Genomic DNA, 27,846 nt, shown 5'->3' on the forward strand with positions numbered 1-27,846 from the left:
AAATCCTGCGAAGTCTGTACTGAATGTGAGTTCATCTCAAAATTGTGGGTTACAGTCACTTGACTGTTTACTCAACAAATGCTTGAGTACTTACCATATACCAGTCAGAGCTAAAGGCTGGGTGTCTCTTTGTGAATGGACCAGGTGTAGTGTCTTTGTGGAAATTGCAGTGTAGGCTATCTGGGTTCTATGGTACTCCAGGAACTTCTCCTACTTCTTTTCATTCATTCTCCTAGGGAAGCAAACAACCATATTGAAGGTAGGGGAAAGTACCCCAGAATAAAGCTGACTGGCTCAGATACCGGTAGGCATTTTTGAGAAAAAATAGCTTAGCATTTATCTTTTTTGTGTGTTTTTGGTTTTTTTGGCTTTTATTTTGATATTGACCCATAATGGTGGGCTGTCTCTAGGTGCTCTGTGACAAAGTAAGTGGATAGGATGCCCATGGTTCATGGCCATGCAGGAACCTTCCAGAATATTCTAGTTCAGTAATTTCCTGGAGTGGGGCTTATTGGAACCTCAGGGAGGTGGAGGAGGTAGGTGAGGATGGATAGAAGGCTGCTGTGCAGGAGTTTTTTAAAAGGGATATTGTATCTGTAAAACAAATAAGCAAACAAATTAAACTATAAGGAGCAAAACTTGGCAATACCTTCTTATTTTAGGGTATTACCAAGAATACTTTTAAGGCTGTGATGAATGGTTCCTCAGGTAGGGGGTGTGTATCAGAATGAGAGGAGGGGTAACTCTAGATTTCTGCCTTAGTAGGAGAAAGATAGGAGTTCAGAAAGAAAATGAAAATTAAAAATGAACACCCACACAGAAGTTGATAAATATTGCCCTGGTAGTGGGTGGCCCCTGGAGAAGGATTCATTTTCTACTCACTTGAACAAGCCACTGCTCCAGTAAATAGCCATTAGTGGTATGAGGTCTGGTAATGAACACATTACTTAAAACCTTCACCATCTGTCCCACTTTAATCAGGAATGCAGTGGGAATGAATTCCGTAAACACAGCGATAAGCCAGCAGAACCGCCCAATAAGAGCGTTTTAATACGGCATATGTTCCTTTTGCTAGCAGTGCAATTCTGTCGCTTCATATTTGTTTTCCAGTGTCATTGATTTAGCTCTATTAGAATTTTAGAGCTCAGAGGTGCTTTTGAGACCACCTAGTTTCCTCATCACCATTTTATAAATGAGGATAGTGGGAACCAGGACTGATTCCACTGTCCTCCAGTTACCGGTTCAACATGCTTTCCATGATGCCCCCATCTTCTCTGGCATCAGATAAAAATGATATACTAAATCATTTAGATGTTAACATACGGCAATTATTTAAATTGGTGTCTACTCCACTTTGATTGGTAGGGCGAGGGAGCGGTTGAGCTCCCCAGAGGGGCAGTTTTGGGAAGAGTGTTTTGCCCACTGGGTGGTGCTGTGAACTCCTTTCCTTTTCCACAAGACACTGTCCCTGAGAACAAGTGCCAGCACCCATGGTGTGATTGTCCCTGTTGTCAGAGAGGAAGCATTAAGAGTCCAGGCTCCATGGTGGAACCTTGGCCAGAGTCGAATGTTTACTTGTCCAGTTGTCCAGTCTGCTTGAACCCTGGTTATGAAGATCCATTCGTGGATAGTAAGTCCATTAGGAGGGATGTTAAACATCATTTTCCTCCCTACAAAGTCAAAATATATTACCAGTGATGCATTTCTTGGGTGATCAGTATCATAATAAGCTTACCAGGCATACCTATGATCCCTCAAAAATAAGTTGAACACAGCTAGGGAACACAAGTTAAATTCCTATATGTGACAAGAATGCTAGAGAAAAAAATTGAAAGAATTTAATATAAACTTTAAAAATGATGGCACGTAGGACAGGAAGTGTTTGGCACCTTCAAATTATTATAAATCGAGGTCTTAATATGTACAGGAGAAGCATGTGGGGCTTTCACATATATTATCTCCAACCATCCCAACCCTTTCAGTATAGGTAGCATTATTCCTATTTTAGGGATGTTCAAAAAGTCATGACTTTAAAAAACTGTGACTTAAAAACATATAGAATGAATACATGTCAGATATTTTACTCAACTCATTCATTAATAAGGGAAGCAGTAAGATGGTAAAAACCAGTTTAAATAGAAGATTTGGAGAAACAGGCTATGTATAGGCATTTTGAAAAAAGGAATATAGGATCAGATTACTAGATTAGATACAAAATTGCTTAATATTTTTGGAGGCAATCAAACCAAAATCTGTGAGATTATCTTTTCTACGAGGCAGAAATCTACAAATGAACATACAACTTCACAGAGTCAGGGTTCTAATCAAATCGTAAACAATAAAGTCAAACACAGACATTCTGCATGAGGATTGGTTATTCAACAGTGACCCAGTAGGGCATTAAATTCATAGATGATCTTGATTTCCAAGTTTTGGCTAATTTTTCTTAACAAACATAAGGCCCAGAGAGGTTAAAGCCTTGGCAAAAATTATTACTGTCCCAGTTTCAAAACTAGGTTGGTCCATGTCCAAAGAGATTCCCATATTTTCGCTCTATAACACCACATTTCGTAATTTACCCGAATAAATACAGCAGCAGGAGTGGTTTTAAACAGCATTATAAACAGTGTCAAAACATCTCTTGCTGTCAATGATTAAAAACAACAACAATGGGGCACCTGGGTGGCTCAGTGAGTTAAGCCACTGCCTTCGACTCAAGTCATGATCTCAGGGTCCTGGGATCGAGTCCCGCATTGGGCTCTCTGCTCAGCAGGGAGCCTGCTTCCCTTTTCTCTCTCTCTCTGCCTGCCTCTCTGCCTACTTGTGATCTTTCTCTGTCAAATAAATAAATAAAATCTTTAAAAAACAACCACAACCACCACCACCACCACCACCACCACCCACAATCATCCCAGCTTGGTTTTTCATGGATTACTATTTTTCTTTTATTACTATTTTTATTCCTATTATTTCTTTTTCTTTTTATTACTATTTTTCTTTTGACTGGAAAGAATTTGGTTTAATAATGATATTCAGGTCTTTTTTAGGTTTTCTCTTTCCGTGTCAAAATATCTCTTCTATTCTAACTAGGAAGTGACTTCATTACCTGTGGCCTTGCGCCTTCACGAAAAGCTCATTTGCTCCTTTTCTGCTTTCTGGCAGATGCTGTGTGAGCAGGGAGGGGAATAGGGTCAACAGTGTCCTTGGGTACCAGCGACTTGGTCTAATGCGGAGGCAGCGGGGGGGGGGGGCAGAGGGAGAGCGGACGCCTAGAGAGATGAGCTGCCAGTTTGGATCTGGGTGGGGTGGAGGGAGGCGGTGACTGAGCAAGGCAAACTTCCCTTCTTGGCCGGAGGAGGAGCAGAACCTCTCCAGGCAAGTAAGGGGAGTGAGGACAGCTCGTCTTGACCTGTCACTGAGCTACTTGGAAGCCGCACAGGAGGATGCCGGCTGGGTCTCTCCCTGGGGTGGATGGTAACAGCGCCATCTGAAATGTGCTCTTTAGCTTAAAAATATTTTCTAATATTATAAGAAGTGCTTTTTGCCAACAGTTTGCAAGAGTGACTTAGCAAACACATGCACACATGCACAGAAAGAAATAAAATTATGTTTTATTTCCTTCTAGGAAAAGAAAACACTGCTAGAAAAAAAACTGTCTTTGGAAAACAAGCTGCTGCAACTCAAATCCAATGCTACGCATGCTAAAAGGTCTGCAAATCTCCCTCCTTACGAAAGCGGTTCCTGACACCTTTCCTCTCTGCTGTCCACTGGCCTCCGAGGAGACAGGAGGGCTGAAAGGGCAGGACAAAGGGAGATTTCTTAATATGAACAGCCATGTGCCTCCCCTCCCTCCCACTGGGCAGAATTCCCTGGAGGTACTGGAAACCAGGGCAAGGTCAATCCTCCTGAAGAATGAATGAGCCTGTCGCTTCCCTGTTGAAGAGGATGCTTCATTCCCTCCTAATGCTTCTGATTTTGTTAAAGGGTCTCAGCTGTAGCCTGCCGCAAAGTGGCTAGCCCTCAAGCAGAACTGTCAGATCCTTTCCCAGTGCTCCCCAACTTTGCAGAGTATGAAGGAACTACCCTGAATGCATTCTTAGTTCTTTGGACTTATTTCCGAATACTCGTAATTCACAAGCTGTTACAGTCCCGAGTAGGGGGGTGGACCGTGGGTACCTCCCAAGTGTTGGATTACTTCACAGCACTTGGAAAAATTCTGTGGAACATCATGTAATCCTCATGACATATAAAATTCCCTCACTCTCCCTGCTTCCCTTCCCTACTCTTCCCTTCTCTTCTCATTCTGAACCTGGCACTGTTGCTATAGGTCCTGATATCATGTTCAAAGTCAAGCCCATTTTGAGGTGTGATTGTATCCACCTGGAACTATTGCTTCCTAGGCTATCAAGCACTCTGATGAGCCTCAGAAATTACAGATTCTTATTCTCACTTATTCAACCATACATACTCAAATATCCCTCTCTCTTGGTCTTTGATTTTTGTTTGTTTGTTTGTTTCTCTTTCCTTTCCAATGATCTCTCTTTCTCTCCTCACCTCTCAAAAGCTTCAGCCTTCTGTCTAGGTCATGTTCATGTAGTGGACCACATATGCCAACGTCCAGACCTGGGCTGACCCCAACAATTGCATTTCCATATTCAGAACATGCTGGAATACCGCTGATGTTCATTTACCCATGTTCTTCCTTGTGAACAAACATATAGCCCCAGGAGGTGGCTTTCTAAGAGGGCAGGTAGCACTGTGCCTCTCTGGAGAAGATGAAGGAAGTACTTTGGACGACATCCACAGGTCTTCAGAATCACTTGCGTATACTCCTAACTTAACTCTAAGTAAATCTGTGGATTATGTTGTGTTTTCTTTTTTTCTTTCTGAAAAACATCCCGTCCTTGCAGCAGAACTACTGGCTGGTACAATATGCTTTCCATCAAAAGCCCAGACAATCTGAGTCTGATTTTTTTTTTTCTTTAAAAGTGATTTTTATTGATAATAGGGTTTTTGTCAGTCTTTGAGCCAAAAACGTAACCATTTTAAAAACCAAACTGAACTATTCTTTCTGTTCTATTATATATGAGCAGTTGTTATAGGGAATTCTCAGAAAACTCTTAGGGAGGATTTAGAAATGTCCTAAGGGAAATGGATGTTTTGTGTTTCTAGAAAGGTGTTTGAACATCCAGGCTTGTGTAATTTTCATAGATTGTAGGCATCACAAATATTTATCTTCCTTATTATTTGTCTGTGTGTAGAGGTATTCACTTTGCGAAGTGACAAGAAAATGGGATCAGTAGGAGTCAGGCTCTTTTGGTTAAAGCAATAGAGAGTTGGTTAAGCTACCACAAATAAGAAGATTCCTGGGTAGATGAAGATTGAACAGATAGGGCCATAAAGGAGATGCATCTCGTGGGAAGGCAGGAGGACCACCCTTCAGCGCTAATGGGTTTTTAAAAGCCCACGGTTTTGTTGTTCCTCTTCAGTTATGTGTATTTGTACAGTTTCACTCCTCCTTGTTCCTTGTTTTCCCTGTGTGATTTATTAACTTTTCTCGGTGGTTTTCTCCAGCTGGCTTATAGTCTTCATTTTCCTTTCCAATTGCAGAGGAAAGAGTCTGTGAGCCTAATACTATTTCCTGTATTGGGCAGCTGGCTCGTGTTCGCCAGACTCCTACCTCCTCATCAAACCAACGGCCTTTTGGCAGGCACCAATGCCTGGTCCCACAAGTGGACTTCCCTTACCGCCAAAAGAGCCTGGAGCTGCTCCTCTGAGCAGGGGGTTCTGGGTGACTAAATTTCCCTTGGGCAAGATGGCAGGTTTGAAAGGTGCCACGATTCTCTGCCATTTTGATGAAAAGATTTAATATGTTCTAACCTGGCATCTCTAATATTAAAAAGCATCTCTAAAAATGACAACTTTTAAGTGTTCTATAATTCAGGAGAAAATGACAGTTTTTTGCATATGGATATGAATATATAATTATATTATGCTAATCTCCACAATTACTTTTAACGAGAGTTAAGATGCTTGGCAGAAGCATCTCATGAAAAACGAGGTTGACTCCGTATTTGTACTACCGTCGCTGCTAACCAACGCATGTATTGTGCCTTGCTGTTGATGGAGTAACCCCCGGCACGTTATTGAATTTAATCCTGTCATCAGCTTTTCAGGGAGGAAACTGAGCTTCTAGATGGTGAAGTGATTATACAGCCTTTCAGAAGCTGTAAGAGCTGGGAGTTTGGGCTCCAGAAATCTCACAGCAGTCCGTGCTCATTTGCTATAAAAGAGATTTGACCTTCTTTGATTTCTGGAGACCTCCAGAGCCTTTCCTCAGACTGGTTTCCTAATTCCCCTGTGTGTCTATGAGCAGAAGGCAGTTTCCCAGCTTGTCTCTCTGTCCTGTGACATCACGGACGAGCACAAAGGTCCATTTTAGAGTTATTCTTTTGGAGAAACATAGGAGCTGCCCCTCAGAAAAATCCTTTAAAAAAGGATAGCCTGATGCCAGCAAACAATGAAGTCAAAGCCATTAGAACAGTGAGAGCAGAGGGTAAGGTATGGTGTGGGTGAAGAATGCTGCACTCTGATGGTGTAAATTACCCAAAGATAGATTGTTAGAGTATCCTGATGAACGGATAGAGAGCAAACCCTCCCTTAATTCAATTTCCTTTGATTAAGTGTTTGGCAGACATTGGTCATCAGAGTGATTGAGGGTAGGTTTCTTGCCAAGTACTTGCGCTACAATCATCCCATGTTACTAAAGGCTAAGCCATTTGTTTTCCCATGTCTGCAATTTAAAGATAGGATAGACTTTCTCTCTTGAACATTAAGGAATCTCAGAGGAAGAATGTCAGAGTGGTGCTCTGTGCACTGTCCCTCAGTGCCGACTGGAGAGAGGACCCTGGATTCCCTTAGAATAGGGCCAAGGTTTTCCTGTCTTCTTGATGGGGCTTTTCTTGTTCGCTCGCTTTGGTATTCCCAGACTACAGACTTTTTCAGCTCCAAGTCTGGGATACAAGAGGCAAAAAGAAAACCCAGGGAACTCACCATTGTGCTGTGCCTTGGGTTCCAAGGTCCTGAGCTGGTCTGCCTTCTCTCCACCTGTCAGAGCCTTCTTGTGTTCGTTTGCATATAATCTCTAGGTTTTTGGTTGTACTCAATGCGAATGATAGGAAAAACACGGCTATGTCTTCCCAAAGTGTAAGATTTTCAATTCTCTTCTGATTTCAGGAGGTACTGTGTACTTATATGGAGACATTGGGAGGCAGAGCATGGATTAGACATCTGTTAGAAGGGCTCCGTGCCCTTTTCTAGGTCTGACCTTTGTAATGTTTCCTTCCTGCTGCTTTTGCTTTAGTACCTCTTTATGAAGACAGAGTTGCTTTAACAGAAAGATAAAGAGCAGAGACGAAGGGAGCTCAAGTGGTGGTTTATTTCGGGATAGTCTCACATTTAAAGACCTTAAATGGGTGACTAGGTTCGTATTTATTGAACAATCCTAGGAGAGAATCTCTAACGTCTGTTAGTCCCCATTCTAGTGTACTAATGCAGGTAAGTCTGACAGCCGTGTTTTCAAGAGTGCTTCTAGAAATTATTTTCTTCCATCTTGAGACCTATTCCAGATTTCTGTTTTTCTACAGTGACTTTTATGGTCATACAATCACAGACTATGAGGGGAAATCTCTAGAGTTCTGTATTTTGAGGAGCATAACATCTACCCACCCCATCTTTTTTTCTTTTTTTTTTAAAGAGATTTTCTTTATTTATTTGACCAAGAGAGACACAGCAAGAGAGGGCTCACAAGCAGGGGAGTGGCAAAGTGAGAAGCAGGATTCTTGCTGAGCAGAGAGCTGATGCGGGCCTCTATCCCAGGACCCTGAGATCATGACCTGAACTGAGCAGAAGGCAGAGGCTTAAGGACTGAGCTGCCAGGCGCTCCCAATCCATCTTTCTTTCTTTTTTTTTTTTTTTTATTATTTATTTATCAGAGAGAGAGGGGGAGAGAGCGAGCACAGGCAGACAGAATGGCAGGCAGAGGCAGAAGCAGGCTCCCTGCTGAGCAAGGAGCCCGATGGGGGACTCGATCCCAGGACGCTGGGATCATGACCTGAGCCGAAGGCAGCTGCTCAACCAACTGAGCCACCCAGGCGTCCCCCAATCCATCTTTCTAAAGCCACTTTTTTTCTCCTCTGGTCTGAGTTCTGGGTCACACAACAAGACCATTAGGAATATTCATCTTTAACATTTTTATAAATTAAAACAATTTAATTTTCTTACGGGCTCGTGAACAGTCTATGAGTATTCAAAGCCAGCATGCCTCTGTTAGGCATCCTGAGTGCTTTCTCCTTATCTCCCAGGGCAGTCCCGAGTGTGGCTGCCCCCTCCCTACGACCCTCCTTTTCCGCTTACTCCCTGGGGCAGGCTCAGCACCAGCAGCTGTGGGCACGCTTCTCTTTGCCTTCTCTGCTCTTCTGATCTCTACGTCCTCAACTCATCTTGTGTATGTGTGCGGGATCTCCAGTTCCTTTCTAATTTTCCTACGGGGGTATCTGTCTTATTGATCGCTAGATGTATCCTTAGATATTCTGGGCACAATGCCTTTATTAATCATTTGAGCTACTGATGATCTGAGGCTATCCAGTTCCTTCTTATTTGATGACTCCAGTCTTTCCCTTTGTGTTTAATACTGTTTTGAGTTCTATGTTAAAAAATCTTCACCTATGGCACATTCGTGAGGATGATCTTTTATATTATTTTCTGAAAGTCTGTAGGGCCCCAGCTTTATTTACAATCTACATGGAATTTATTTCTCTTATGAGGTGAGTGTAGGATTAATTTTCATATTCTTTCTTTTAGATGAATGTAGAGTTGTCTCAGCACCATTTGTTGAAAGGGTCATCCTTTTTTATAACATTCTGCAGAATTGTCTTTCATACAAATTAAGTCTGTTGGCCTATCCTTGTGATATATATGTATATGTACAATCAACATGGTACAGGTAGAGCATAATTAGTTTAGTTGGTTCTATATTGATAACCATTTAGAGTGTTCTAATTTTTATGCTATGAACAATAATGAACTACATTTTACTTATATTCTGTGTAATTGCACAGTATTTTTATAGTATAACTTATTTCATTCCATAGGGTAAGTAAATAATAATGGTTATCATTATACAATATATGTAGTTGTGCAAGAATTTCTATGGTTCCGTAGAGATTAATTTTTTTCTATAGTAAAACAAACCATTTATAAAGCTCTGTTGTGCAAAGCCAAAAGAGGGGAAAAAATTAAAAGACCTTCTTTTTTTTTTTTTTTTTAACTTTTTATTTTTTATAAACATATATTTTTATCCCCAGGGGTACAGGTCTGTGAATCACCAGGTTTACACACTTCACAGCACTCACCAAAGCACATACCCTCCCCAATGTCCATAATCCCACCCCCTTCTCCCAAATCCCCTCCCCCCAGCAACCCTCAGTTTGTTTTGTGAGATTAAGAGTCACTTATGGTTTGTCTCCCTCCCAATCCCATCTTGTTTCATTTATTCTTCTCCTACCCACTTAAGCCTCCATGTTGCATCACCACTTCCTTCTTAAATATTGCAAGTTACCTGCAAATTACATGGCTTTGAGAGAGAATATTACCTATGTTAGTGAGCCAACTTTAGTGGTTCGGTGCCTGGGCTACACAAAGCACGGGCTACCGTATTTACTGGCAACAACCAGGTGCCTATTGGAAATGCAGAATCTTAAGCCACATCTCAGCCTCCTGGATCAGCTGTGCATTTTAACAAGATCCCTCATGATTTCATAAGACCCTCCAATGCATATTAAGTCTGAGAAGCAGTGTTTCAGTACATGATGTGAAACAAAATGAGACTCTCTTTTCTTTCAAATGAGAACATGTTCTGTAATGTCACATGAGTAGCCATGGCCTTTGCAATATTTGCAGAGACTATAAAAATCGGAATTGCGAGTGCATTGGATGTTGCCTACTGATTCTAAAACCTTAATAGCTAAAGAAATATTAACACATTGTTCTCTAAAAAAGCTTATTTTCTAAAAGCATATTCTCTTACCTCCTTAAGCCCACAATATTATCCCTGTAAAGTAATATAGGTAGAATTGTTCTATCTGTTACACTGAGGCTGAGGAAGTGTGTTTGAATCCAGTCACAACACTCCCAAGTTTGGGGAGTTTGCCACAAGGCACGCCGCCTCAGAACTCCGGTAGTATTGGCAAGAAGAAAATCTTGGCCTATCAAAAGCTGTATAATCAATTCCAGTTACCTAAAAGGAGTTCCGGGAAGGTATGAATAATCTAAATTCAAACTTCATCTCTCTTTTTTCACCATGGTCAGTGTGAGCTCCAATGTTAGCTGGTTTAATTTATTTTTTTATAAAATAAATTAAAATTTATTTATATTTAAATATTAAATTCACTATTTATAAAATAAATTTATTTAATTTAATTAAATTTTAACTTAATTTAATTTCCTTTTTTTTTCTTTTTTATGCCCTAGTTAGAGGTAGTAGAATTACCCAAAGCAGGAAGCCAAAGTAATAATAGTGATCATAATCATAAAAGACAAACATAGGCAATCCACAACATACATTAACTCTGTATCATTGAAAATTGTTTTCCCATTACATGTAAAATCTCCGTTCCTAGCCCCCGCTCATCCTGGCCCCACTATCCTTCTGTCATTACCTGGGCATTCTGTTGAGTGCTGGGGGTGTGCGTGCTTCTAGGCCAGACTGTTGAGTTCCGTGAGTGCTTCATCTGCTCAATAGTTTGGCTCAAGTCTCTCCTGGAGGGAGGGAAGGCACAGCTGGGCGGGAGGGAGCTTTTGACATGAATGGGTATATTCATTCAAGACCTGTCTGAGCCCCTCAGAGGCTGCTCTGTGCCTGTTGATCTTCCGCATCTTTTTTTTTTTTTTAAAGATTTTATTTATTTGACAAAGGGGGACCCAGAGAGAGGGAACACAAGCAGGGGGAGTGGGAGAAGGAGAATCAGGCTTCCTGCTGAGCAGGGAGCCGGATGCAGGGCTCGATCCTAGGACCCTGAGATCATGACCTGAGCTGAAGGCAGATGCTTCACAATAGAGCCACCCAGGCGCCCCGATCTTCCGTGTCTTGTGAGGCACGTGGGACCCCCAGCATCTTTCCCACTTGATGCCCAGTAACAGCATCCTGTGTGGGGAGAAGCTGGCAGCCTGGATAGAATCAATGGCTCCAGCACATCTTTATGTCTCTTTTTCCTTTTGCCTTTCCAGTTGCCACAATCTTCAAACGGAGATTTCCCTTCTCCAGGAGCAGATCTCGCATCTGCAGTTCGTGATTCATTCCCAGCATCAGAACCTGCGCGGCGTCATCCGGGAGGTCAGATGAGTCGAGTGTGTTTCTCTGGTAGATGGTGTGTTTACAGGGAGAAGACGATACAGGCGGCTTGTCCGGACTTCACGAGCAGTGAGATTTTTCTCCCCACTGACATTTCTTTTTTATTCCTGTGCAACCTGACTCTGTTTTCAATGCCTTCTTCAGTCTGTATGCCAACACCTGTAGTGTTCTCAGTGAAGATATTGGGAAAATTGTATTTAACTGCTCTTTAGCTGTTTCAGTGATTTTTTTTTTAAAGTGTTCTGAGCCAGAGAATGTACACTGTTCTTTAGAAGATTTTGGAGATTAGAAGATTCAGCCCTTTCTGAGGAAGCAATGATCTGTTTTTATAACCTCACAAACAGTAAATTTACTTAGTAGGTGTGTGGGACAGCACTGTCGCCTGGCCGTGCTTCTCTGGGCATCCTGGGAGGTGAAAGAGAGGAGGTCATGGTGGTGGCAGCCGGCTGACTGTGGGATGTAAACTCATGATTTACTTCAAGAAATCTATTGATCTGGTTTGGGCTGTGTCCTTTAGACCTAAAATCAGACCTTCACTCATTTTTTTACTACCCAGTATTTGTTTCCAAAAGGAATCATTTCGAGTAACTCCAGTGCCTTCCTGATACAAATGTAACATTTGGCTAGGACCTCACCAAAAGGCCGGAGAATTGAGTCATGGCTCTTGGGAGCCAGGAAGGCCTTAGGGCGCATCCCACGTTCTTGTTTTCCAAAGGAGAAAATGGGGGCTCATCGTAGGTAAATGACAGAGCTGGAAATGGCAGAATCAGTCTTGGAATCCACAGGTTTCCTCTCTTCCCACTCTCTTCTGGTCATTACTTTATCTTCCCAGTTCCATGTTGCTTTTTAGCAGATGCTTTTCTTCCCCAGCAAAGCAGGCTCACCTCATTCTGCCGCGGTTGACCAGAACTCTGCGTTGGGGCGCTTCCCCATGCTGGGTGATGGCCTTGCGTGATGGCTCCAGCCTCTGCATCTGCTGTATGAAAGCATTCATTGCGTGCTGGAAACATAGAAGGACAGCCAAAGCTGATTTCCACAGGAAGCATGCCCTCTGAATTTGGTTTAAACAGGTTTTCCAAAGATTACGACGTCTACTAGGACTGCCTGCGTGCTCTCATCCCCAGAGGCCACTTTGCCCTGCTATTTTCTATCGCCTACTGAATCCACCAATGCTTTGGGATGTAATTTTTTTGTTTGATGGATGTGAGGGGACCACAGAAACTTGTGCAGGTTCTGACGTAAGGAACTTCCCTGTTGTCTGACAAGATTTTTCCAATTGTGTTTCCTAATTCTTAGATGGAAGGATTAAAAAATAACTTAAAAGAACAAGATAAGAGAATTGAAAACCTGAAGGAAAAAGTTAACATCCTTGAAGCCCAGGTAAGGAGGGAATCTCTTGTATATTTCAGTGCGAATGTGAATGTGTGTGAATGGGTGTGTGTGTGTGTGTGTGTGCTCAGTGTACCTGTGAGCCTGTGTATAAATGTGTCTGCTGGTGTACCAGGGTGACGCGGTGTATCTGGAGGTGGGCGGGTGTGTGTCTGTGTGTGATCGTGCCTGAGTATCTATGTACGAGTGCGCATGTGTCTATGAGTGTGTTTTGTGAATGTGTGTGCCTGTGCATCTCCATGCATAAGAAATTATAGATTTGTAGGGGGGTACTCCTAAAAATTATTGAAGTATTAAACATTATTTTATAATATTAAATTGTTAATATTAAATAACTGTTAAAAATTCACCCAAATTTTCCAGAATGCTTGCTCTTTTGGCGGGGGGGGGGGCAGGTAAGAACATCTCTCCATGTGGACTTGAATTAGAAGCTGGGTCAAGACCATCTTGGGTGAATTCAGCTCTGGCCAGATAGCGGGGTTTGCTGTCATGTCTTTGTTTCCTTCCCGTCCTGACTTGTCCTCTTTCCCCCTCTTTTACCGCTCACCCCCATCATCGCTGGCGCACTTTGCCTCAGGGCTCAACCCCTTTAAGAAGCCTTTTGTAATTTTCTTATTTTTCAATGATTTGAAATGTAACATAACACTTCATAATTTACTGTGATAAGATGGACTTTTCTTCCTGCCCACTCCTTCCCCTCTACACTAGGGAAGCCCTTTACAGGCTTTCAGCTGTAGGTAAATGACAGAGCTGGTCATCTGGTCTTTCTTCATGAATTTGAAGTGCAGCGAAGCCCGCTGAGGCTGCAGGGTCCGAGGACACCACCGCCCCCTCCCCCTGGGCTCAAGGCTCAGTTCTGGCCCCATGGCCTCCATCAGAAACTCACCACTGCTCCCCTGGACCTGGTCACCATTCTACTTCATTCTGCAGTATTTTGACTTCCTGCTTGTCTCCCTGCCCCGTTGTCCTGTCCTGTGGAATCAGAGATGCTCTGACTGCCCCCAGACACCCTATCATCCTTGGGGGCTTTTCTTGCCCAGGATAGACCACGCCCCCAGCACATGGGGGCTTTTTTCTCTCACCACCATGTTCTCTCAGCTTTCCCCAAACAGAAGGAACAAATCATCAAAACATAAAGAGGTTGTAAATCATTTTACATCTTAAATTTTGTAACCATAGCCATGGTGAGCCATTTCTCCCTTCCCAGAGGACCACCATTGTCTCTGTTCTGGAGGGCAAGCCCTTTGAGCCTCCTTAGATGTTCACCTTCTTTAGCTTACACACAGTTGTTTGAGAAAGACAATGCTTGCAACTCTGTGCAGCAGAGATGGGGGAATGATTGGCTCAAAACTCGTGTCCACTCAAGTGCCCAGTAATGACTGGTCAGTTTACATCGAGGGGCTCAGATGATAGGATTCAGACCACATTAGAGCCTCTTCATCCCCAAAAATGTCCCTATGGGGATTTCTTCACTGCTTTTTGTACTTCGTGCCCTTTTATTTTGGTTGCAGATGTTACTTGATAAAATATTTTTTTCTTATATTATTTTTATGTAACTAATATATATTCATTCATTCTGTACCAATTAGGAAATATGGATAAGCACATATAAAAAGAAAATCATGCAAACTTGTTGTCTGTGGCTAATCACTCCACACAGTTGTGTCCATCTGTATTTCTGTGGGACTCGATTTGCCTGTTACATACCTATGTGTATGTATTAAAGATATAGACTATACTGGCAGGACATTATGCCCATTTCATTGTATTTTTAAGCTTCACTCATTTTTCACACCATCAATCTTGTTAATTCTGTAAGTACTTACTGAGTGGCTACTGTGACATAGGAGTTTTGGAACTGGCTAAGGTGGAGAAGTGGCTAAGTTTGGGAAAATAATATCGAACAAAAGAGACATGGACCCCGTACTCTGGAACTGACTGTCTAGAGAGGGAGAGAGACACATAAATGAGCATGTAACTAGCAATATTATAGAAGCACTTGGCAGGGAAAGAAGATGATGACAGGTAACACCGGGATCGAGGACTTAGCGTGGTGGTGGGTGGGAAGAAGCTCTCTAAGGAAATGAATTTTAATCTGAGTTTAGTGAACAGTTGGGTGGTAGGGCTTCTCAGAAAGAGCGACAGAGAGCCATTGTGAGTGCTCCTAATCTAGTTGAATGAAATAGCATGGGATGATCATGGAAATGTAGGAAGGCGCTAGATCATAAACCATGCCAAAGAGTTGTGGGTTTTTTTCTGTATATAACAATATAACAAGAAGTCTTTGGGTGGCACCCCATACAGTGTTAAAGCCTCTGCCTTCAGCTCAGGTCCTGATCCCGGGGTCCTGGGATCGAGCTCCGCATCAGACTCTCTGCTTAGCAGGAAGCCTGCTTCCTCCTCTCTCTGTCTCTGCCTGCCTCTCTGCCTACTTGTGATCTCTGTCTTTTAAATAAATAAATAAAATATTTTAAAAAATAGCCACTGTATTGATATTCAGTAATTTAATGAACTCAATCCTTATTATTGGACATTAGATTGTTTTTCAGTATTGGCTTTTGTAAAAAACACTGAATTCAGTGTATTTATACAAATATCACTGATCATTCCTTAAGATAAATTTTTAGAAGTGGAATTGGTAACTCAAAGTATATCCATTTTTCAGATTTTTGGTAGTGTGTTCTCTGACTCTCAGGGTTTTGCTTAATTAGTCATCTCCCTCAGCAGCCACAGCCCCACCTGCAGCTGCCTCTGCAGTCAACTTTTTGCTCACTTTCAGTCCTTCAGTCCTGATATTTCTGATCTGCTCTTAGTCTTATTTTTTCCCTCTTCATCATTAAGGGATTGACATACATAGAAATCCTTTGTTATTATTTTAATAAAATTGAAGAAGGGAGAGATGACGAACACATGTGCTCAGATTACCTTTCTGGACTGGGAATCTCATTTAAATCTAAGTTTATGTATAAATCAGGAAGTTTGGTGTGAGGTAGGGATCTAACTTTGTAGTTGTCTCACTTTATTGAGAAGTCTGGTCTTTCTTCATGAATTTGAAGTGCCCGTTATCCTAGACTGAGTTTTTATGTTGGAAATCTCTTCTAATGGTGTATCTCCCTATTTGGGCTCCAATGCCCTACTGCTTTAGGGCAGTAGGGCACATTGTCACACATTTTAATTGGAGAGATTGTTATGAATCTCTGAGCTTTCCCTTCATTGTGTTCCGGCCAGATATAATTAAGTGCCAGCTGTCATCACACGATCAAGGTATCATGGTACTGCTGCTTTTAATCCAATTTTATGTCCTTTAGATGTGTCTGTTTATTTATATAATTCCTAAAACAAATGTTACAGTCCTAAATAGGCTGCCAGCTTAACTCAGATTGCCCAGGTGCAATACATTATCCAATTGGTCTTTTGGTTAGTAGTTAGACCGGAACAATGTATTTGCTTTTATTGTGCTCTGTTGCTATATTTCCAAATGTAACAAATAATTGCTGATTAGCCACTCAGTGTTATATGTAAGAAAACAACAGATTTGTTACCTTCATGGGAACTCCTTGGTTGGCTGCAGACTCGGCAGCGATGTGTAAACACCTCTCAATACTGTCTCAGATTCCCTGTACGTAACTTGATTCAAGCGTCTGGTTTTTGTTTTTTGTTTTTTTAAAGATTTTATTTATTTTTTTGACAGAGAGATCACAAGTAAACAGAGAGGCAGGCAGAGAGAGAGAGAGAGAGAGAGAGAGAGAAGCAGACTCCCTGCTGAGCAGAGAGCCCGATGCGGGCCTCGATCCCAGGACCCTGAGATCATGACCTGAGCTGAAGGCAACAGCTTAACCCACTGAGCCACCCAGGCGCCCAAGCGTCTGGTTTATTTTATTATTATTATTTTTTAATGCTTTCTTTTATAAAAGAGTCTTCAAACAAAGCAGTATCTTATGAATATCTTTATGTTCTCTGAATTTCTTATCTTCAGTAGATAAATCTTTTCCTTCACAGCTAGGAGTTTGACAGTGACCCTTTCAGATTTAAAAAGTTCAAGCCACATTAATTTAATTGATTCATGAAATAGTTTTATGTGTTTAGGGTGGGCCAGGAAATGTTTCAAGTGCTGGGCATATAGGTCATGCTCAGAACAGACTCGCTGCTCTCCTCTAGCTTATCCTTTGATTGAAGATACAGACAATAAACACGTAAGTAAGTATATAAACAACTTAATTAGGGAGGGACACAGGCTCTGAAAAGGATAGAATGTGACAATGTGCTAGTTATAGAGTAATGGTGGTCAGAAAGGGCATCTCTGAACCTGTGATATTTGACCAGGTACTTGAATGGTTAGAGCCACGGTTAACCTACGTCTGGTCTGGTCCTAGTCGATGCTTTATTAAGAAGTTCTTTTTTTTTTTTTTTTAAGATTTTATTTATTTATTTGACAGACAGAGATCACAAGCAATCACAAGCAGGCAGAGAGGCAGGCAGAGAGAGAGAGAGGAGGAAGCAGGCTCCCCGCTCCCCACCAAGCAGAGAGCCCGATGCGGGGCTCGATCCCAGGACCCTGCGATCATGACCTGAGCCGAAGGCAGAGGCTTTAACCCACTGAGCCACCCAGGCGCCCCAAGAAGTTCTTAAATGATATATGCAGGGATATACTATCTTGCACTGCAGATTTAAGACCATTGCCTATTCTGGAATCTATTAAATCACAGGCTAAATTGATTCCATTTATGGTAAATGGTTACCCAAGATTGAATGACCCATTTAAACACATCACCTATGTTTTTAAACTGCACAGACAGCACCATCCATACCAAAAAACATTCATCTCTTTTTTAGGCTACATGCTTCATTTTATTTAATCCTCAAAAGTACTCTGGGAGAAAGTTATTACTTATTGCATTTTGTAAGTGATTAAATTGAGTTCCAAAGAAGTTAAGAAACTTGTTCAAAATCACTTATTTGAATCTTACTGTCTTGAAAGCACATGCCTCCCCTCCCCGCATGGACAACACAAAATCTGTTTATTGGAATGATTAAATAAGTGTGTGTTGGGGGTGATAAGTGTGTATGTGCATGTGCATAAAAACATGTGTGAAATACGTGTGTGTATACGATATGTATTTAGAAATGAAGAGTTGTTAAGTTTGTCTATTTATATTTATTTTTGTAATTTTCATAGTCACTAAATTACAGTGTCTTCCATTTTCCAATTTCTTGAGTCACGGTAACAAATAGTTGTTTTCCTGTGGCTCTTTTAATCCTAACAGGTTTTTTTCCCTCTCCAGAAGGGAGACATCATATTCACTCAAATAACAATATCCTTTAAAAGAACAACAGCAAAAACAACTTGAAGGCTTTTAAAACTTCTAAAAAATATCACTGGAACATTTCTGCCTAACTCTACCAAAATTATTTACTTTCTTTTCTATTTTTGCCATATCTTTATCGCCTTCATTTTCATCTCCAACTTTCCCTCTCACATCTCCTGCGTTTCTAACTTCCTCACTAATGACCTGCTGATATGGAAATGCATCTTCAGAAATTCCTCCATTTTCTGAACATTGAAGATTATTTTGTTTTATATATTCACTGTGATCCCTAAAATTAAATTTAACAAGAATGTGTTGACAGAAAGGGTACAAAAATTAGGTTCTTTTGGAAAGCCACATCAAGAAAATATCCTTGAATATAATCATTATAATGGCAGACATATTCTGGTCAGTGATTTGTAATTTTATAAAGAAATGATGTAATAAAATTCACAGATATGGCTGTTAATTTTTTTAAGATTTTATTTACTTATTTGACGGAGAGAGATCACAAGTAGGCAGAGAGGCAGGCAGAGAGAGAGGGGGAAGCAGACTCCCCGCTAAGCAAACAGCCCAATGTGGGGTTTGATCCCAGGACCCCAAGATCATGACCCCAGCTGAAGGCAGAGGCTTAACCCACTGAGACACTCAGGCCCCCAGATATGGCTGTTCTAATTAAAGGAAATGCTATGAACACCCATGAATCAAAAATAAATACCTAAATCTAGCAGCTGAAATAAATCCATAAGGAAGTTGCGATAAATGAACATAAAGACAGTCTAACAGGATACCTCTTATGCTTTTGTATTATTTGATACTCAGCAACTTGAGAAACTAGGAGTTTATTTTGGAAAAACTCTCAATAGCTTTTAAATAATTGTCCAGCCTGGATTATTTTTATTCCTGTATTCATTGTCATCATGATGTTGTGATTCCTATCCCTTCCTAACCTGTAGAGTGCTGTACAGAGAGGAGTTTTTCTCAGCAACGTCCTTGGCCTGTGATACGTGCCTACACTTGTTAGGAGTGCGTATTAGCTTGATCTCCACTGTACAAGGAACATCTTCATCAATTTGTGAAATCTGAAGTACTTTTCCTACGTGAGACTTAAGTGCCTAACTCTTGAAACATCGCAGTGAAATGATCATTGTGTGTCAAGATTTTTGCTCCATTTTCGAGTTATTCTGCAGTATAAATGCTGAGGGATAAGAAGGGGCAAAATCCACATCTTGTCTCTGCTCTCCTTACTCTAGTCGCCCTTCATCTAAGAGGCACATTAGAATCACCGGCGGAGTCTTGGAAACTTTTTTTTTTTTTTAAGGTTTTATTTATTTCATTTTAGAGAAAAGAGGGTGTTGGGGGGGGAGGGGCAAGGTGTTAAGCAGATTCTTAGCTGAGCAGAGAGCCAGAAGCAGGGCTCGATCCCACAACCCTGCGATCGTGACCTGAGCTGAAACCAAGAGTCTGATGCTTAACTGACAGCTGCCCAGGCGCCCCATGAGTTTTGAAACCTCTTGAACCCAGACTATAACCAAGTTAAATAGATTCTCTGGGGGTGAAACTCTAACATGAGTAGATTTAAAATCTCCCCATAGAGGGATGCCTGGGTGGCTCAGTCCTTCAAGCGTCTGCCTTCGGCTTGGGTCATGATCCCAGGGTTCTAGGATCAAGTCCCACATCAGGCTCCCTGCTCAGCGGGAAGCCTGCTTCTGCTCCCCCTCTGCGACTCCCCCTGCTTGTGCTCTCTCCCTCTCTCTCTGACAAATAAATAGATAAAATCTTAAAAAAACAAAAAAAACCAAAAAAACAAGTTTTGGGCTCCTGGTGGCTCAGTGGGTTAAAGCCTCTGCCTTCGGCTCAGACCATGATCTCAGGGTCCTGGGATTGAGCCCCGCATTCGGGCTCTCTGCTCAGCGGGGAGCCTGCTTCTCTCTCTCTGCCTGCCTCTCTACTTTCTTGTGATCTTTGTCTGTCAAATAAATAAATAAAATATATTTTTTTAAAGCTTTAAGTCTCCCCACATAATTCCAATATACAACCAACACTGGAAACTAGTACGTTAGTCCAATGGCTCTCAAACTTGAGCAGATGTCAGAACCTTCCGGTGAGCTTCTAAAACCCCATCCCTTGACCTCCTTGGGTTTCTCAGTAGGTCTCGCTGGAGACTGAGGATCGGTAATTCTAGCCGATTCCCAGGTGATACTGATACTGTCCATACTCCACGCTTGAAGAACTGTTGCGTTAGTCTTTTTTCCTCTTCTTCTCCGCCTAGGCCATTTCACTTTGTCGTCACGGTCCAGGTGAAATCTCCTTACGTGTGAAAATGTGACAAATGATTCTTGTCACACTGATTTCTGTTACACTTTCTATTTAGTAATTAATTACCTAATGCCTGTGGCCTCTCCTGAACTGCCTTTATTTATTTACATTTTTGATGTCCACGTGTTTGTTTTATCACCCCCACTCCGCTATGCGTCCTGTGTACTGGAGGGAGAGATGCACATTTTCTTGTGCTTCTTCCCACGCACTCTGCTCCCGGCTTGGTGCCGTAGACGTGGCAGAGACGGAAGGATCGATGGACAGTGGCAGTAGACTAATTGTTGATTAATTTCCTGACAGTTTATTTTTTTTTCTGTTTCATTATTATTATACCTGAAATCCGTCTGGAAATCATTGAATCTCTATTCCTCCTGAGGCTCACCATTTACTTATTTGTAATAGCAGGAGGCTGAGCTAATTCCTCTGGTTACAGAAAAATAACATCTTGCAGGGAAGAGAGCAGGGGATTTGGAGTCAGGCCTGCATAAAGCCTGCACATTTCTACAGAATGGGTCATCAGAAACAAGTTAACCTGAACAATTTGAGATTTGCCGCCCTTATTTAATATGCTGAAGAGTAAAAGTTATCAAAGAAAAGTTGTATGGAAAGCACCTGGCAAAGGTCTTGACATTTGCTTGGCACTCATAATTATGAACTCTCCTGCTCCCATCAAAATTCTAACATCTGTTTCCCCAAACCATGCATTTTGGTGTTGGCTTACTTCAAATCATCTGGTGGACTTCTAGGAAATACCTTTTCAACTTCAATTATATGACAGTTTAACTCCTTAGTTTCCTACTAGGGATCGGAGCTGGTGTGTTACTGTTCTTTTTGAAGCCGTAGCTCTACCTGTTAGCTTCCCACCCAGCTACCTTCCAGCCCTAGCCTCTGCTACCCTGGTGTATCATTTAAACACCTCTGACCTGCAGTGTGGCCCACTGACATCCCTACCTTGGGCATGACCCTTCGCTGTTTTAAGTCTCGTGTTCCTGACCTGTGAAATGAATGTGCTTCGTGTGGCCATGTTATAGGGGAAGCATTGGCTCTGGACTGGGGGGACCCGACTCTGAACCTGAGTTCTGCCATGAACAAGAAGTGGGACACTTAAGCTCTTTGGATCTCAGTTTAGCTATAAAAATGGTACTTGGACTAGAAAATCATCACTAACTGTCTTTAAGTCTTAAAATCTGTGCCATACACTGAGCTGAGAACATACTGATACCTCATTTCAGAACCTATGAAGAAGAGACTACGATTCTATCCTACAGATGAGGAAATTGGGCCCAGAGAGTTTAGGTAACTAAATGAGGTCACGTAACTACTGAGTGGCTAGGATTTGTGCCTGGGAACTTTAAACTCTTGCCTTCCTCATTATCAGCTATTGAATTGTCTCCTGGAATTATCAGAGTGCTCCCAGATTCAAAATATTTATAGTCATATGAGATTTATTTCCTCCAACAAGCAATACATGATAGACAAGATGTGTATCATTGACCACTAGTATAGAGATCAAGAATCTGAGGCTTCAGGGACACCTGGGTGGCTCAGTTGGTTAAGCAGCTGCCTTTGGCTCGGGTCATGATCCCAGTGTACTGGGATCGAGTCCCACATTGGACTCCTTGCCCCTCAGGGAGCCTGCTTCTCCCTCTGACTCTGCCTGCCACTCTGTCTGCGTGCTTGCTCTTGTTCTCTCTCTCTCTGACAAATAAATAAATAAAATATTTTAAAAAAAAATCTGAGGCTTCAGTGGGAGAATGGAGGATAAATATGCCATGAACTCTATAGTAAAGAACAGATGGTGTTATTTTCATGGAGTTTATAATCAAGAGATTGCCCAAGAATGACAAATGTAATCAATATCGTGGATGTCTTTAACAAGGTTCTTTAACAAAGTATTTTTTTTAAAGATTTTATTTATTTATTTGACAGACAGAGATCACAATTAGACAGAGAGGCAGGCAGAGCGAGAAGGGAGGAAGCAGGCTCTCCATTGAGCTGGAAGCCCGATGTGGGGTTCGATCCCAGGACCCTGAGATCATGACCCGAGCCGAAGGCAGAGGCTTTAACTCACCGAGCCACCCAGGCGCCCCTTTAACAAAGTATTTTATGAAGTTTTTTTTTTTTTTTTTTTTGCATTTGTCTATGTGAAATAGAACATATTTCAGCTGTTAAATTTCGGAAGCTCACGTAGACTACTCCATTTTAATCTCTTGGAGAATTATGCACTTTTCAAGATGTGTTTGTAATTTCAGAGATCATAAGGGACTCTCAACTGGCTACATTCTGTGTTCTAATAGAGTGCCCGAAACAACAAGCTTAGTGCCAAGAAGGGACGTCGGTGGTGGGAGGATCAGAAGCATTAAGCATGTGGCTAATGAATGTGCTACCTTTGTGATCTCTGTACATTTTTTTTTTTCAACTGTAGAATAAAGAACTAAAAACCAAAGTGGCACTTTGGTCTGAAACGCCTAGGACAACTGTATCTAAGTCTGTCTCTACAAGGTAAGGTTTTCCTTCCCTCACTGCCATCTGCCTTCACAGCTTCTGTCGGACATACATTCAAGAATGTTGACGTTTATCCCATTGGAGAAATATTCCAATCTATTAATACTTATGTAGTCGTTGGTTTACTGTGTTTCCCAGTTCTTGATAAGAAGACCTGTGTTACTTGTTCATCATTGAACCCTCAAAGCCTAATATAGAAATACTTACTGAAAAAATGAGTGAATAAATTTAGATATCTTTTCTTCTTTGTGTCATTTAACAAGCCTAGTCTTGGCTCCAACACTTTCTCCAAGCAGCACGCATCATTTCTTTTCTATCGTCCTTGTTTCTCCATTAACTCCTGTGCTCTGTGGCATCAATGCCCACGTCTGTATCTCAAACCAGGTAGATTATCAATGCTAAGAAGGCAGGAATAGTTCCTTTATTTCCTGCATTGCTAAGGGCAAATGTCTTCAGTAACTACTTAATAATGACTGAATCAAGCAATGATAATGGCCCAGGACAGCAATCAAAATGATGGTTGAAACCATGAAACTTACTTTCTAGTGGTAAAATAACAAGTTAAAAAAAAAAGAAAAAAGACTTCTGGGCTCCAATGTTATTTCCATAATATTCTATGAAAGTATCATTTAAAAGAAAACATAGTCTGTAATTACATGAGTCATTTAAAAAGTGATTAAAAACTTCCTGTTCTAGCAGCGTTTGAATTTCCCAGTCTAATCCCTCTAGGGCAAAAGCCTATTTTCTGAAACTCTCCTCATAGCAGTGCCTGAGGTAGAAAATCAGGCCTGCTGTGTTTAGCATCCGTCCAGGAAATCAGGTAGATCCATCTCCCTCTTCAGAATTCCCTGCAGCCCTGCTTCACTTTGCTAATGATATATGTAATTAGAGATGAGATGAAGCCCTTCTGAATCGAGTCTTCTAGAATTGGGCTCCCAGATGCTAAGTTATCAACTGTTTGGCCACTGGCCCTGCAACTTTCAATAAAGAAAAGAAATTAAGCTCCAGGAGGATTAAAGGAGGAAGTGAAATACCCACAATTCAGAAACAGTGAGAGAAGTAGTCACTTCAGTGTGGGAAGAAAGGGAGAGTCCAGAGTAGAAGGGTAAGTATGACTTTCCAAGGGAAAAGAAGGTGATTGCTTTTTTTGGTTCCCTTACCAGATACCAGTCCCCTTGGGAGTGGTGAGGCATGGTGGCCATTCTCAGAACGGGGTTCTGACCCCGTAGGGAAGGCATCCGGAGTGCAGTAGAGGAGGGAGAAGCTGGTTGTTTCTATACTGTAACTACTCCAGTACGGAATGCAGATACTCTAGCTGGTACAGATGGAAGGTGCTGGAAAGAATGGCTTCTATCGCCAATGCTTTAGCTATAGTAAATTAATTGTCAAAGTTCTTTTAGTTTTAGAGATTTTTTTTTCTTCCTGTGACTTGGTAGATCTCATCTTTGTAAGATGAAATATATCCAGTCAGCTGCTTTGAGAATGTAAGCGGTAGCATGGTTTGGGAAGTCTAGGTTCGCCCGTAGGCAATGGAATTATAACTCAAGGGAGAGACTGGAGTAGAAAAGTAGCTGTTAAGGGGGGAAAAAAATCATGTACATCTAAAGAGTAATCCAGGCAAATCTCTTTAATCATCCATAAAATGTAGTTCTGTATAACTCAGTAAGTACTAAAAAGCAAGGTGTTTCCCTTGAGCATTAGAACATAGAGATATTTCTCGAACACCTGGAGATTCAGGGTCATGTTCTTAGATAACAACAGCAGAACACACATAGAAGCATCCGTGTGTGTGTGTGTGTGTGTATGTGAACATATATACATACATATATGTTTTAAATACTAGACTCCCGCAGTTTAAGAGAGAAGCTCAGACTGAGAAGCCCACAGAACTAAAAATGTCCTGGCAGAAGGGTTGATTTACTTATTGTCTCCAAGTCACAGCCGTGCATGTCTTCACTGTGGGGAATGGCAGATACAGGCTCTAGTTCTCTCCCCCACCCCCTTCCTCACTCTTGTTCTCATACTGGGTAGTAGAGCGCTGGTGGAGATGGTTGGTAATGGTGGTGATACAGCACTTACATCACTAAAATTTAAAAGTGCTCAGTTTTGGTAATTGTATGGTCTTTTCTAAAGCGAATTGAAGACTGTCGACTCGGCGACGCCCTATGTGATGTTGATTAAGCTCCGGAAATGAGCTGACTGGCTGAAGATCTGAATGAGAAAGATTGCTACGTGAGTCTTATTTATTCCTTGAAACACAGCGTAAACTTTCATGTTGAAATGGCTCACTGCCAGCATTCAGTGGAATTTACTATACATCAACAGCTTTGCAGGAAGATGACATTCCAGAAAATCAAACAAATGTATATTCAAGGGAAGGAACTCTTTCTTCAAAACTTACTAAATGGGTGAAGACATCAGGGGCTTTTGATGGAAGAGGAATTTTGCTTTAAACTTAAAAAAAGATCTGAATCTTTCTTGCAGATATTTGCTGCAGGGAGTGGTTTAAGGTTGTCAATGATGACTTTCTGATAGTGGTTTTTATGTAAAAAAATGGAAGAGTATATGTGTGTCTGAGTAAATGATACATTTTAAAGTTAGCTTTCGATAATAAAATTTCTCAACATGAATTTATAAATTCATCTCCTGACCCAGTGTTCATGGGAGAGTTACTCTCTACAGCATTATGGACAGGAGAAGGAGTAGGTTCTTTTTAGCGAATTCCCCAACCCACATAACCCTCCAAACCTAGAATCATGGCATCCCACCACACCTTAGAAAGCCATTGTTCTTCAGTTGGGATTGAAAATTGGTTGCTGGAGACAACCTACAAATAAGTACAAAGAAATGGAGCTTGTGACTCTGGCTTCATGACTAATTTTCTTTTCAAGATTCATTATATTATCTACGCAAATATTTGGAGGGAAGAATAGGAACACAATGCTGTCAGCTCATACCTCCATAAAAATGTGTATGTTCTGGGTTTAGGGGAACAGTGGCTACTGTTTGCAGCCAGGAAGATGCTAAATTCATGAATTGGAATTAAATGTCCAGTGCTTTTGTGAAAGTGTACTTACATTTTGATACAGACATTCATCACAGGTGAAGTTTGTGATTGCTTTGAGGAAAACCAGACTCTGATTTGCAGAAATGCAAAAATGCTGATACTCAGAAGAGAAAACCCTTGAACTAAAGGAATAATGGGCAGCCTTAGCCCCCACTGAAGGGTGAATTACTTATAAGCTTTTGATCATCCTCTCAGACATAGGACTGTAAACATTTTCTCAGGAAAGATGCTGGAAGCCTTTCAATGTAGAATGTGAAATACCAGTATTATCTATGAAATATTTAAAAATACATACAAATGAGATAAAGTAATGTATTTATAAATTCATCAAAGTACTGTAATCCTTGAAATGTTGCATAACTATATGTGTGCATTTCATGCTTCACGTTTTTATTGCTTGCTAGTTTTTCAAGTGTAGTTATTGAATAACATTTATGGCACAGTTCTTATACCAGGAACAATTCTAAGTATTTAACCTGTATTAATTACTTTAGTCTTCCCAACAGGCCTCAAAAGCAGGTCATGTTATTACCCCATCTTCCAAGGGTGGATCCTGTGAGGTCCAGGACTTTTCCCTGCTAATGATGGAGCAAGGATTTGGACCTCTGACGTGGCTATCAGTAGTCCTTCTATCTGCCCACATGGTGGTCTGAGGTATTGCCACACAATGGAAATACCTCTCTTTTTGCTACTTTTAACAAGCACAGCTTCCTTGTTGGCTGTAGGCGTTATCCCGTGAATGACAGTCATAAACAACCTTGACTCATAAAGTAAATATTTTTCTGCATTTAAGTTGGTCTTTCACCTGTTGGATTACCCTCATGAGAACTTAGGTCAGAAAAATGTCCCTGCTAAAAAATCTTCTAATTCTATATTTATCATCATGACCTATGCCACATGGAAGATTTTTTGGTAGCATGTTTTCAGGCACATTTGTAGGGGCATTCGGGTCATGAACTCTGTCAAGGATTTGTGGTGTGGTAAGCAAATTCACCTTTCACCTGAAGACCACTTTGGGTTCCTTTTATACTCTAATCACCATGCTGGATGGTAATAAATATGAGCTTTTGGAATGGATCCATATGACTGACCTAACAACTAGAATGATTCTCATTAGAATAATGTATTCTAGAGTCAAAAATGGGAAGACACTGTTGGATTTAATTTAGGTTTAACTCTGCTCACTTTTGAACATGGGAGTAGAGTTGGATGTGATAGGACCGGTCCTGGGTTCTCCACGTTCACCCTGGATTGGTCTTTGGATTTCCTAAGAATAAGAACAAGCAGTTTCAGAAGCTTAAAAAATGTCTGGACTCTTCAAATACAAAAGTATCTTTTTAGTAACATCAGCAGTATCATTTATTTGTCATACGTGGCTTATGTCCTATATCTTTATTGTTTCAGTTTTTATCATTTGGAATGTCTTTTGAATACATATTTCTAAGCAATAAAACAAATGATCACAGTGGGGAATAAAAAACATTAACCTAAAAGTAGTACCACACAAGATATACAGGAAAAGGAACACCAGTTCAAGTGTAGTCCAAATAATTGTACTAATAATTACACTAATCTATATATTAAATAAGAAGGTCTGGGGTGGACCTGGAAGTGAATACAGGAAGGTGGAAGATAAAGAGAAACTTAGTTCACTTTGATTATATATTGTTACAAATTATCATTAAGAAATGTTTAAGCAACAACAAAAAGAAATGTCTAAACAATTGGTATAATACATATATCTTTTGAATAATTGCTTATGGTGTGCCTTACAGTAAAGAAATTGATACCATATTTTTTGTTCTTATTTCTTTTTACATTAAAATTATTATGCATAAGTGGATTAAGTC

General features: G+C 41.0%; 1 protein-coding gene across 10 annotated transcripts in view; it reads left to right on the forward strand.

Moving 5' to 3' along the window:
• Positions 1 to 27,846, forward strand: part of CCDC68 (coiled-coil domain containing 68) — a 96,492-nt gene that overhangs the window by 57,646 nt on the left and 11,000 nt on the right. For 7 of the 10 annotated variants that reach the window (XM_082699651.1, XM_082699648.1, XM_082699647.1 and 4 more), the window contains 5 exons: positions 3,626 to 3,708; positions 11,287 to 11,392; positions 12,707 to 12,790; positions 22,850 to 22,926; positions 25,063 to 27,839. In XM_082699651.1, coding sequence (XP_082555777.1) covers positions 3,626 to 3,708; positions 11,287 to 11,392; positions 12,707 to 12,790; positions 22,850 to 22,926; positions 25,063 to 25,123 — 411 coding nt within the window. In that variant the 3' untranslated portion in view covers positions 25,124 to 27,839. Of the gene's footprint in view, positions 1 to 3,625; positions 3,709 to 11,286; positions 11,393 to 12,706; positions 12,791 to 22,849; positions 22,927 to 25,062; positions 27,840 to 27,846 lie in introns of those variants that run through there. The other 3 variants (XR_014302931.1, XR_014302932.1, XM_082699646.1) reach the window with 1 other exon arrangement.

Source organism: Mustela nivalis (assembly GCF_964662115.1).
Source record: "Mustela nivalis genome assembly, chromosome: 14".
NCBI lineage: Eukaryota > Metazoa > Chordata > Mammalia > Carnivora > Mustelidae > Mustela > Mustela nivalis.